The 12,522-nt window shown below is 51.4% G+C and overlaps 3 protein-coding genes across 3 annotated transcripts; 2 read left to right on the top strand and 1 right to left on the bottom strand.

Annotated features, from left to right (window-relative positions):
- Positions 1-597: 597 nt before the first annotated feature.
- On the top strand, positions 598-2,546 carry EMH_0060460 (diphthine synthase, putative; the record flags this gene model as incomplete). The annotated part of the gene is made up of 8 exons (XM_013501268.1): positions 598-735; positions 872-983; positions 1,340-1,525; positions 1,632-1,698; positions 1,857-1,918; positions 2,089-2,157; positions 2,314-2,366; positions 2,478-2,546. The coding sequence occupies 8 exons, from the start codon at positions 598-600 to the stop codon at positions 2,544-2,546; spliced, it is 756 nt and encodes a 251-aa protein (XP_013356722.1).
- Positions 2,547-3,275: 729 nt separating this feature from the next.
- EMH_0060570 (uncharacterized protein) lies at positions 3,276-6,125 on the bottom strand (the record flags this gene model as incomplete). The annotated part of the gene is made up of 4 exons (XM_013501269.1): positions 3,276-3,762; positions 3,924-5,158; positions 5,397-5,584; positions 5,744-6,125. The coding sequence occupies 4 exons, from the start codon at positions 6,123-6,125 to the stop codon at positions 3,276-3,278; spliced, it is 2,292 nt and encodes a 763-aa protein (XP_013356723.1).
- Positions 6,126-8,278: 2,153 nt separating this feature from the next.
- Positions 8,279-11,787, top strand: EMH_0060680 (Protein containing a possible START(Steroidogenic acute regulatory (STAR) related lipid transfer) domain, related; the record flags this gene model as incomplete). Its single annotated transcript, XM_013501270.1, has 5 exons — positions 8,279-9,545; positions 9,897-10,317; positions 10,552-10,622; positions 11,221-11,353; positions 11,712-11,787. The coding sequence occupies 5 exons, from the start codon at positions 8,279-8,281 to the stop codon at positions 11,785-11,787; spliced, it is 1,968 nt and encodes a 655-aa protein (XP_013356724.1).
- Between the last annotated feature and the right edge of the window lie 735 nt (positions 11,788-12,522).

Genomic DNA, 12,522 nt, shown 5'->3' on the forward strand with positions numbered 1-12,522 from the left:
AGTTTACGAATCGTCGCAAGCGCGCAGAGTGCGCCGTGAATAGGCGTTGAAAAGTGTAAGCCTCATACTATTCAGTCTTGTGGATAATGTAAAGTGTCAATATTAAGAAGACGGAAAACTCTTCAGGACCAGTTGGCGGACAGAATGGCAGCGTGGGGCTTTCTATGAGCAGACGTGGACATGCAAGGTCAAGGGGAACCGCCTGCCCATCTGAAAAATGTCAATTTTCACCTTAACAATACTCCAGTAGACAGAATTAACAACATCGAAGCTGTATGGATTGTTTATGGAAAAATTTCCGGTCTTCTGCTCCGTGCGTCGCCTCAAATTCGGTTGATCCCAACCGCCGAAATGGGCATCCTTAAAGGCGAGAGATAAAGAACTCAGCGTGTAGATCTTGTTTCGTTTGGGTGTACAAAGGTTTATAATAATATATACCCTGTGTTTTATGTGTTTGAGCAATATTTCAACGTTTCCCCGTCCTCGCGACCGTTCTGAATCGACCGGCGAGCAGTGGTCTGTCTGCACGCGCCTTTCGATGGTTTGACGACTTCATAAGATTACCACCCGAGGGATATCTTCAGGATAGCTTTTAAGATGGTCTTGACACTGGTGGGACTCGGCTTAAATGATGAGCGCGACGTCACCATCCGCGGCCTTGAGGAGATTCGCGCGGCGGACATCGTCTATCTCGAGAACTACACAGCTACCCTCAATGTAGACGCCAGCCGACTTGTGAGAGGAGCATTTCATAAAATATAGAGGCATCGAACGCGATGTTTCCTCTTGACTTAGATGGGCTCAACTGCACGGTGGGGAGGGGAAACCCCGCGCGCAAGGTGCTGTGGCATGTCGTAGGTTTTGTGTACAGGAACGTTTCTTTGAGAAACCGATCGTATTAGCAGACAGAGACTTCGTTGAGGGAAAGGCAGAGGCCATGTTGGAAGCTGCAACCAGTAAACGAGTCGTCTGCCTTGTAGTCGGCGACCCTTTTTGGTGAGCCTGCGTCCCTGAAATACCAATATATGTAGCGTGAACATATCGTGTGAATGAACGAAATATATATATATATATATATATATATATATATATATATATATATATATATATATATATGTTTGCGTGTTTACGGTTAAATATATGTGTAGAATACTTGTATTATTTATGTGTGGCTATTTGCGTCCAGTGCGACTACACACGCGGATTTGTATCTGCGGGCGAGGCAGAGAGGCATAACGGTGAAAGTTGTTCACAACGCTTCAATTATGAGCGCTGTCGCCGCCAGTGGCCTGCAGGTAATCTGAATATCTTTTTTAAGAGTTTTTGATTCGAAGAAAAGTTGGATATGCGTGCAGACGAGCTATTGTTTGCTGCTTTGAACGCGTTGTGCATTTTTGCTTGAAGTTGTATCGCTTCGGCGAAACGGTCTCGATTCCATTCTTTGATGGCGGTTGGAAACCCGTGAGTTTCTACGAGAAGATAAAGAAGAACAGGGCGAACAACATGCACACGTTGTGCCTCTTGGGTGAGTAGAGGAGGAATGCGCTGCCATGCTTCGCTGAGTTTCCTTACCCGCATGAAATTTACTCAGCAGTTGCTGTTGGCGGCGTGTCGGTGTTATATTTGTGCAGATATTAAAGTTAAAGAGCAGACAGTCGAGAATATGATGAAGGGAAACGACATCTTCGAGCCCCCGAGGTCCATTGATCTCCTTTTGTTTGCTTCCCTAAGCGTTTGCTTCCCTTTATACGATGCAAAACGCAACATTTCACGGTTTCCACGAGTTATCGCCCGCTAGCGTTTTCATATTTGTTTGTTTTTTTTTGATTCATGTTGTCTGTCGTTGCATCTGACAGATTTATGACCGTCAACGTCGCCATCGAGCAGCTCCTCGAGGCAGCAGAGATGGAAAATGACGGTATGAGCACAGAACCCACTTATATTTTGTTTCATTCAGAGTTAAGTAGTTCGCCTCATCTTCCCCTAGAGTTTGGGGTGTGCACGTACACGGATGCTCGTCTCCACCTGCTACTCAGCTGCCTCCTCAACTACTGCAGGCTAGTGAACTGCGACTGCTTGGCTTTGCAGAGGGCGCACTGAATATTTTGGCGTTCGGCTTGGCGCGAGTAGGGGCAGACGACCAGGCGATTGTTTCTGGTGAGAAGAGGAAGTGCTGGCATAACAGAAGGAGGCCTGCTGCAAGGGGTTCACAGACAGAAATCGCGACCTTAGAAGTGTATAAACTCAGTAGCTAGCTCAATTTCGCACGGAGTCAGCTGGGACAACTGGAACGTGTGAGACGTGCGTTTGCAGGAACTCTTGAGGAGCTACGAAATGCCGACCTAGGGGGGCCCTTGCACAGCCTGGTGAGTCTGTATTCTGCTGGTGGTTAAGCTGGGTTCACTAGCAGTTCGTGAGGCTCTTCCTTGTCCTTATTGTTCTGTGTTTGGTTCGCCGCCTTGCGATCATCGCCGCAGGTCCTGTGCGCCCCTGAGCTCCACGAAATAGAACAAAATTTTGTCGCTTTGCACCGGCTGACGCAGTAGACTTCGGAATAAACGGCTTGGCGCGTGAAGACGTCATGAACTGATAGCGAGGTGTCTGTCATATAGTTGTTCAGTAATCACCTCTCTGTTTTTCGTTTTTAGTGGCGAACTTCGCCGTGAAGGATCAAGAGGCAGGGGCTTCTCATGCCGTCCTCGCCACGGCTGTAGCGGCTTAACAGCAACAACTACCTTTGACAGCGCAGTCACGCATTCTGAAGGACAGAAACCGAGTTTCTACATAGCTTCTGCTTTGCGTCAACCGCGCGGCTAATTGCGGCATGCTAGCATATTGCACTGATTTTCAGTCGTTTCTCTAGACAAGAAGTGCAGCAAGTGTCGTTGTTTTCTTACAAGACACTTATGTGACAAATGACTCGTTCCTGTCCAAGGACAAAAGTAGTTCTGCGACCTGTTGTAATCTTCGCCAAGGCATTTCACAGGTCCGAGAGAAGCGAAACGCGGGGCTGGCAACCCTCCTGCGCGTGAGGCTGCGAGCTCTCCACCGACGCTGACAAAGGGAAGCACTGTTGTTGGTTCTGCTAGGGCGAACGAGGCTCAGAAACCTGTGTGTGGGTCTCGCTGTGTAGAAAGACCTGTTGACACAGATGAGCACGAGGAGGAAGACCTTTCGTCTTGCCTATCCAGGCGGCATTGAACGTCCGTTCCTCTCAGCAACAGGCCGGCCTCGTTTTCCAATCAACTGAATGCATCATATGCATTCAATGCATCTCAAAAGAAGGCAAATAAAATTGCAACCAATGCACCGACGGAGCACAGGTACCAGTGCACAGACAGCAGCGGCGACGGCATTGATGCCGCTGCGCCTAGCGCCGCCTGCTTCTCCGCCACAGCCCTCACAGGCCGCCTAGGGAGCCCTCTGCACGTTGGGTCTCTGCTCTTCGCGAAGAAGGCTGCCAGGGGAACAAGGGGCCCTGGAAACTCCACCACTCCGTCGTACTGCCGCCCTGCTTGACGCGCATATGTTGCTTGCAAGTCGCATGCACCTGCTGGGCGAAGGCCGGCGGCCATGCGAGGCACCATCGGCTCCCTCCTGAACCGTGAGCCAATCAAACTACTCGGACCTCGCCTCTGCTGCGCGTGACAGCGCCACGCAGAAGCCGAAGAAATCCGCCGACGTCCACCTCGGCCCGCCAGGCCGTAGCCGAAGGCTCCTACGGGTTCGCCATCGCTCAGCACAGACGACAAGTCTGTCAGCCTGCGGCAATGAAGCAGACGAAGGAAGAGACAAACAAATGTTATACAGAGGCAAGGGAATGCAGAAAGACCCACAGAACAACGCGGATCCAAACACCAACGCATGGCGATGCAGATGGACTGGGGAGCCGGAAACTGGGGGGCACCAGAGCAGTTCCTTACTTTCGCACACTGTAGATCCTGAAGTCCTCGGGGAACAAGTAGGAGAATAAGAAATGATCGACTGCCTGCAGCTTCACCAGCGTCTTCTCCTCAAACGCAGCGGTGTCCGTATCCGCGTTTCTGCTTGTGTTGACCGCGTTGGCCCCGGCAGTCCCAACGCCGTTCGCTGGGCTCTGCTGGCTGCTGCTGCTGCTGCTGCTGCTGCTGTTGTTCGCCGTTGGGGAGCTTTCTGTCTGTACGCCGTAGAGCTTGAAGAACAAACGGCGCGTCTGCTGCATCCGCTCTTCCCAGCTCTGCAGCCCTTCGCCGCTTTCCATATGCTGCTGAGTTTCCCCCCAAAATGATGATCCACTAGGTCTCCTCTCTCTGTCCATATCTGCAGGTGTCATCGACATTGACGAGAAGCCCGAAGGTGACCTCTCTAGGTTGCTGTTCCCTGTATTTGTGTTAAGCGGCGAGGTCGTTGCCCCCGCATCCGTTTGAAATGCCTCTGTTGCCGCCCTTGCTGATTTCCTTCGTTCTTGCCCTGCCGTACTGTGTCGGCGATCGCGTCGCCGACGGCTCCATGGGTCCCGCATCAGGAAGAAACTCTTCCACGCGCCTATTGTGCAGGAGGGTTCCAGCACTTCTCGCAGCGGCAGGAAATTGTATTTCTCTGGCAAGTAAGCCGATGCAATGGTGCCGACGTCAGTCATGTGCACCTCTCCGCGATGTACGGCAGCCACCAAGTTCATCGGTGTGCTGAATTTGACGTGCGTTACACCGATTAAAATATCTTTGGGTATATCGCGCCACGGCGACAGACAGCCCAGCAACAGACAAGAAGACGAACTCCCAGACGTCTCACCACACATCATTCCGTCGTGCCAAGGCAAACTCCCATCTCCCCCCAGAGTGTCGTTCAGACCAGCCGCGGCTCTCGCATGCTGCAAGCTGTGTGGACCTCTGGCGTTTTCATTGCATGCGGCGTTCCAGAACAACTCCTGCGCCACTGCGGCTTTCACGTCTTTCAGCCGTTTGCTGAAGGGCTGATCCAGAATGCTGATATTCAACTCGCGGTCGCCCACCAACTCACGACGAAGCCCCGGGTTTTGCAGGGCTATTACTGTCAACTCCCGAACAACAGCTTGAACAAGCTCGGGGTAAAACCCCGACGTATACCCCTGATCAGACGCCAACTGCGGAAATACACTGAAGTCCATGGTGCCAACCAACAGCCGCTTGTTCCGAACCACCTGTAAATACACGCCGCAACGCCGTTCATATTAATACAAAAAAACAGCCAAACAAACACTCCCACTGCCCTCTCCCCACCGCACCCCCGCCTCTTCCTAACGAATGCAGGTCTACACTGTCCCGCTAGTTTCTATACAGTATGAAGAGCAGCGAAACCATGAATCATAGACAACCCCAAACAGGTAATAAGCGCTGGCTGAAACCACCGAGTTTCGTCTTTGAAATTTGGTGGGTTACCTCGATGAATGTATCTGAAGGAAAGAGGTCTGTGAATTCTACCGGAATGCACTGCTCGACGTCTAGCAAAATTTCGCTTTGGCAGAGATCGAGGGCAACCATTGGCAGTTTGTATTTCTCTATCAAGTGATCTCGCACCCCAAAGGCGATGACCCGCCGCAACGCGCAGTCAAACGCCAGCCGCAGCCCTGAAGAAACACAGCGGCACAGCAGCTGGAAACGGGCGTCACTTGGTGTATGCTTAGCTTTCACGAGAAGAAGAAACAGCAGAAACAACGAAAGGAAAAACAAAAACGGAAAAGAAAAGCAGCTTTATAGTCTTTTTGCAAAACTTGAATTCAACTCACCTATCGAACAAACCGCATCAGCTGCTCCTCGTTGCTGTCGATAGTAGGGGGGGACGGCAGACAAAGGGGGCCCGCTCAGGCCTCTTGAGGGGCCGAGCGGGAGCGACTGGCCGCCAAAGTTTCGCAATGAGGCGGGAGAATCTGCTGCTGCAGGAGCACTTTCTTTAGCGCTGTCTTTGACTGGCGCTGCACCAGCAGCGGCAGACTCCCACGTAGCCTTTGCATCATTCAGGCCCCCCCCAGGCGCTGGGCCAACGTCCTTTTGGGGGGGCAGTAGAGTGGAAGGGGTCCCCAGGGCGTCCCCTGCGGCGTAGCTCAGTTTTGCAGCCGCAATTAGGAGGAAGAGAAACAACAGCGTCGTCATGTTGCTGCCTTTTGCCATCTTCTTCACGCCCATGCTGCACTGAAGCGGTGACTGCGGATAGAGTTCCGCTCTGCTCTTTTAGCAGCACCTAGTGGGAGGATGTGTCGAGGCCCGTATGAAACATGTTCGTCGTCTGCAACTGAACCAAAGACTCCTATAAACCATTGCACGCAGTTCAAGCCAACACCCAGCATGACACTCCGTCCTGGTGGCGGGGCCACAGATGACGTGCCGCCGTCAGCGCTCTTTGCTTGGCGTCCTCAGCTGCTGCTGTATTCCTCCTTCACGTGGATTCCGCAGCAGAGTCGGAAACGGAGGGAAAGGCGAAGAAAGATCAGCCGTCGATGGAACGAACCGCAAGGGACAGGACGACGCCCAAGACGCCCCCAACCCGTGCATGCAGGGGAGAGAAGGGAGACAAAGGCCAAAGAAACTGCACTTTATTCGTTAAATCCTTAACAAACTTGAACCCAACTAACCAAACAAATTCGGAGAAGCGCCCAACGGCCCAAGCTGCTCGTCAGCAGGGAGGCGAGGGAACCACCGCGATGGGGGCAAGGGCTTCTTCATCCATTCCAAGAAAGGAGTGTCGGGCCCCAGGGCATGAACAAGTAGAAAGGAACAAGTATTAACACCATAATTAAAAATAAGAATGCAACTAATGCAGAACAAACAGAGGAGAGAAGACCCTGATTGGCGGGGCTGCCGCAGCAGCAGGTGGCAGCTCGACGGCCTGCAGACAGCGGGCAGAAGGATGGCGTGAAGCCCCTGCGAGCCCTCTGAGCCTCCCCCAGTGGTTCAATTAAGACCTATAAACAGATATTGATTTCCACTCTCGATACGGAATTAGTTTATATTTTTCTCTTTATTCCGTTTCAAGCCCCGGATGTCGACCCCCGTGCAGGCGCTCGTGTTCTTCTACGTGTGCCTCATCACGTGTCTGTCCTTAGCCGCAGCTAAGGCCTGACTCCAGCTGTACGCTGTTGATTGATCGAATCATAATGAATATATATCTTCACAGCAGCACTATTGGTGTTCAGTCGTCTTCTGTAGAAATTACCGCAACAGGCGACCGCCCAGCGGTGCGCCACACAGCCCCAGGGGAACTGGCGGTGTGCTGCCGACCATTGTTTTGTATTTCTCCTATTTAAACTTTGCTGATGCCGCTGGGATTCAACTCAACCACTCCTCCTCTTCTCGTTCGTGCGCAGAGGTATTTCCCACCTGCTCTCTTCGTGGAGCGGGCACTGGTGCATCGTCCTAGCCGCAACCTGTACGTACAGCTGAGGAGCTGACGGTTCGTCCAAGTGGCCAAAACTGACGCGTTCTCTTCTTCTCCATTTCCCTTTTTAAACGCAAATCGGAGCGCCCGCAAGGCGCTGGCTGGAGACAGAGAACGCCAGGGCGAGGGCGGGGCCCGACTGTCAGTCTCTGTTGCCTCCGCGAGTAAGGTAGCAGTATTTTCATTCGTCTCCGCCTCCCCCCGTTGAACAAAACGAAGCTTCTCGTACAGTGCCGTCGAGCTGAGCTGAGCTGAGCCGTCTCATCGCTTTTTCGCTGCCCCTTGTATGCGTCTTCGGGGCCCCGCGTGAGGCTGCTGCATTTTTATGGTCTCCACTGACGGACAGCACAGCCGGCAGGACGGCAGATTCTCTCTTTAATTGAATAGTGCGGCGTTGACATTTGATCGGTTGCCGACAGCAGCATCTGCTGCTGAATGCGTGGGGCTGCTGGTGGCCTTGGGGTTGTTACCTCCTCCTCAGGCTGCCTGTATTTACTGCCTCTGGCGACGCTTTTTCTTTTCTCTGTCTTTTCGCGCGACAGACTTGCAGCTGTTGGGTTGACAGCTCTTGTCGTACAACTCAGGCTGGTGTTGCCTGCGGCGGATCGTTGCGTCTCCGCTGAGCTGCATTTTTGGTGCATTTCCCTTTCGTTGCTGTTGGCCGTTTGTCTGTTGCTTTGCGTCTTTCTCTCCTCTGCAACGCTTCACTGGCCCGACAGACGTGGAGCATGGGGGGTCGGCTCTTTATTTTGATTCTTCTGTCTCCAGTTGTTGCCGGCAGCAGCCCTACTTGATTGAGCTGCCTGTCTGTACACCACAGCGAGGTATTCTGCTGTTTGCAGCAGCCCGCCCCCCCATAGTTTATCAGTTTTTGTTTCTCTTCGTCTCTATGGGCCGCAGGAGAAGCGCCAGCCGCGTGAAGCCCCGCTCTGGGGCCCCCAGCAGCAGCAGCGCAGCAGAGGCGGCCGCAGGCTGCGGGTCAGAGATCCCTGCTGCAGCAGCAGAGCAGGCGTTGGCGGGGAAGCGACAGCAGCCACGCTGGATTCGTTTTCTCGCGCGAAGGCTGCGGTGTATATACGTCAAAGAAGAACGATTGACTGCAGACTGGTGTCAGGCTGCTGCACAACGGCCGGGCCATGGCGGCCGCCGCCGCCGCCTTCGCCTGCAGCGCCGCAGACGGGGGGGGCCCCCACAGGAGCCCCTCGACAGCAGCGGGAAGCAGCAGCAACACCACCAGCACGGCAGGCGGGAGGAAGGGGTCCCTATGGGCATTTTTATTGCAGAGGATGCGGAGCTCCAAGCCACAAGAGCAGCTGCAGCAGCAGCTGCAGCAGCTGCAGCAGCTGCAGCAGCAGCAGCAGCAGCAGCAGCAACGGCACCAGCTGCAGAGATGAGCCAGGGAAGCGCCGGGAAAACCGCCGGCGACCAGACGCTCTTCGCTAGCAGCAAGAGCAACAGCTGCGGCTGCATGCAGTCGATACCTGCAGACACTGCAGCAGCCCTTGTGCATGCAACAGACCGACTGGAAAGCAGCAGCAACAACAGCAGCGCGAATAGGGTGGAGATGCCGCTGCCGTCGCCTGCAGGAGGCGTTCTCAGTGCCGGTGTCTGTACAGTTCAACCCGAGGCAGCTGAGGGCCTCGACGCCGGCGGAGATAAACCAGAAACAAACTTGGGCTTAGCGGTGGTGGGCCCGGCCACAGACCCTGAAACAGACGCTGCAGCAGCAGTGTCAACGGTGGCAGCAGAGACCGCTGCTGCAACAGAAGGAGCAGCAGCATCAGCAGCAGCTGCTGCTGCTGCTGCATCTCCTTCGCCTCCTATTTCTACAGGGAGCAGCGGGGGCGTGCCTGTGGGTCTGTGGCCGTTGATGTCAGTGGAGGGTTTGGGGTCTGAGGACTCGAGCTGTTTGTTTGCGCGGCTTGAGGAGCAGCGGCTTCGGTTCAACACACTGCAGCGGCAGGCAGCAGCAGCAGCAGCAGGCGAGGCATTCAGCTGGGACAGGAGACAAGAGGCGCAGCAGCTGTCGGCGCTGCTGGTGAACGCAGCCGTGCGGTCTATGCTGGGGCCAGCGAGCCACATGCCCTGCGTCCACGCACACGACGGCATTCAGGTCTGGAGAGGAGAGTCAGGTGTAGGCAACTTGGCTTGCAGAGGTGGGCCCCTACCTCTGTATGAATAGCAGCATGATGAGCATACACCCCGCTAACAACACAAACCACACGAAGAACATAAACACACAACAACAACACCTGCATGCATCGTACACAGTACAAGGTGTGAGAGGGGCACAGAGAGAGCAGAGCAAGGCAAACGCCGCATGCCGACAAGCCAAACAAAACACTTCTTCATACAGCTGCGGCTGGTTGTCAGGGTGCTGCTTGATGCGCGATGCAACGAGTGTTTCGGGTGTATGAACAGCTGCAGGCTTGAGAGCCGCTCAGGGAGCAACGGGGGTGTATGTATCTGTGTGGGTTGGTGTTGGTGCTGCATGCGTTTGCCTTCAGCTCGCTTTCTGCTGCCAGTGGAGCCGCGGCGCTACGCTATGTTTGCAAGTAATTCTGAGCTGCGTCTGTCGTGGGACAAGAGCGTGACGGAGCAGCACGTGGTGGAGCATTTGGATGCGGGCCACGACATCTGCTACGTGGCGTTCAGGCGGGTGGCTACGGTGTATCCGCGGGATGTAGTGACACTGCGAGTCAAATGCAGGCTGAACATGCGGCCAGGGGTTGTAGGAACGGGCTCGGCTGCTGCTGACGGCCAAGCGGAGCCGGGTGCAGGCGCCGGCGTCCTCAGCACCACTACCAGCGGCGGCGATGAACCCACGGATGCAGAGGCCACCGCATACGGATCCATGAGCTGCTCCATTCACCACCCAGATGTACCCGAGGCGTACGCTGCGTGCACAGACTCGTTGCTTGATAGGGTGTAGTAGGAGGGATTGTTATAGTTATTTTATTCTTATAGTTATTTTATTAAGTCTTTTACTTTTATTCTGTATACAGCTCAGACTAGAGCTGCTGCTCATCATACTGTTTGCTGGTGCCAATTTCACTGCTTGTTCGCTGCTCAGCGAAGCTCTTTCTTTCTGTTGTCTGTTGTTTTTGTTTATTTTGAGTTTTATTCTTTATTATTTTCCCTGTATTTCGGTGTTTGTTGCAGGCCGGGTCGAGTTCGTATGGATATCCGCATAAACGCGTATCTTGCAAAGCCAGTCTGCACGCCCTTTGGCTGTGAGTTGCTGCCGCCTCGGCTCGCCTTTCTCTGAGCCATACTGCTGTTTTTGCTTGTTTAGTGGCGTGTATGAACAGCTTACTGCCGCATTGATATATGAATTTCAACAGCTTACTGCTGCATCTGTTTCTGTAGAGGTTTACATCAACACTTGCAATTTGTAGTTCGGACTTGTATTCTTTTTGGGTAGCCAGTTTGTTGCTAGTGCCGCATGCACGATAAGAGCAGTGGAGTAGATTGGTTTACACCCTATTGTGCGGGACTTGTTTCTGCGTTCATGCTTGGGCTTGCTGTTGATTTGCTCTGCTTAGCTCAGCTCGGTCTATTCTTGAGTGTATTGTTTGTTTATGATTCTATCATTCCGCTTATTTCCTTTAATAGTGAGGGTATTGTTTGTTTATGGTTCTATCGTTTCGTCGCCTTTTTCTCTGTATTTGTGCTCGACTGTTTGCTGTTCAAGCGCGTGCTGTTCCGAGCAGATGTTATACTCTGATTGTGCTCGACGGCTGGATGCACGAAACTAATATGAAAAAACATTGCATAGAAAGTGAAAATTATTTAAAATTTGCTTTTTATATTTGCGTTTCTGCGCTGCAGTGTGGAGTGAGGTTACCCTTTTCAACGAATCTGACCCGGGCGGCTGGATACCAGCAGCAATAACGAGGACGATCTCAGCTAAGCTGCTTCCTCTGACGGTGGAGAGATTCTCAGCTCAAATATTAAAGCATTAGTAAGCAGACGACGGACATGCCTCTGCATAGTTCCGGGGTGTTCACGCGTCTATGGGGCTCTCGCTATACTTGCATTCGTCGTATTCGCATTCTCTGTTCGTCTCTGGCTTGCTAGCAACTTGTTCTTTACACGCCATCATCTGAAATGACCGAAACAGCTTCTTTAGTAGTACGCAGCACAGCCTCGGTTGAGTGAAGGACCGATGTATTTCTGGTTCAGTAACGAACGAGGTAGACAGATGCACGCAGTGTATTTAATAGGGGATAGAAAGCAGAGAATTATTTATTAAAATTTATTATTCTCATCAATAAATAAAAATATAATTATGATTTCAATTCTGCGTGTTTCCTCTGCAGCGACATGACGTGGACCGGATCAGCCACGGGCTTTGCCGCTCGCAAGCTGAAAACGAGCAAACTTGTGCTCACTTAGGTGGGTTTGTTCACACTTTTTTCCCTGCATATATATGTATAAATATATAAATATATATAAATATATATAAATATATAAACATATAAATATATATATCTGTTTGTTCATTAGTTTATTATTTCTGTCTCTGCTTGGTTCACGTTTGACGCCTGCATCGTTTGTATCTCTTCTTCTGTGGGTCCTCGTTTCTCTCTATTCAACGACAAGGAGAAGCAGAACTAGATAATAATAATAACGCCAATTGATTTATTTTGTTTTCTCGTGTTTTTGTTTTAAGCATCGTCTTATGAGTCTCTTTTAGTGCGTGAATTTATCTTCATTTTCTCTTCTTTTTTATTTTGGTGGCGTTGAATGCGTCTGTTCTTATTGTATCTTGTTGTAATCTCTGCAGTGTATTATATATATATATATATATATATATATATATATATATATATATATATATATATATATATATTACATAAAGATGCATTTTATAATGCACACGTATTATTAGTTTATGATGAATTGGCTTATCGTGGTTGTTTGTCTTGTTCTTTTGTACTTGCTTTGTTTCGTTGTTCAGATTTTGCTTTCTCGAGCCGATTGCAGACGGGCGGCATTTTTGTTAGATTTGGATTCGCAGTGGGATGACTCGTTTCTCTTTTTGCTGTCCTTTGAGGAGGGAAAGTATATATATATATATATATATATATATATATATATATATATATATATATATATATATATATATAT

This window comes from Eimeria mitis, genomic scaffold, assembly GCF_000499745.2.
Source record: "Eimeria mitis Houghton genomic scaffold, Emh_scaff66, whole genome shotgun sequence".
In the NCBI taxonomy this organism is placed as follows: domain Eukaryota; phylum Apicomplexa; class Conoidasida; order Eucoccidiorida; family Eimeriidae; genus Eimeria; species Eimeria mitis.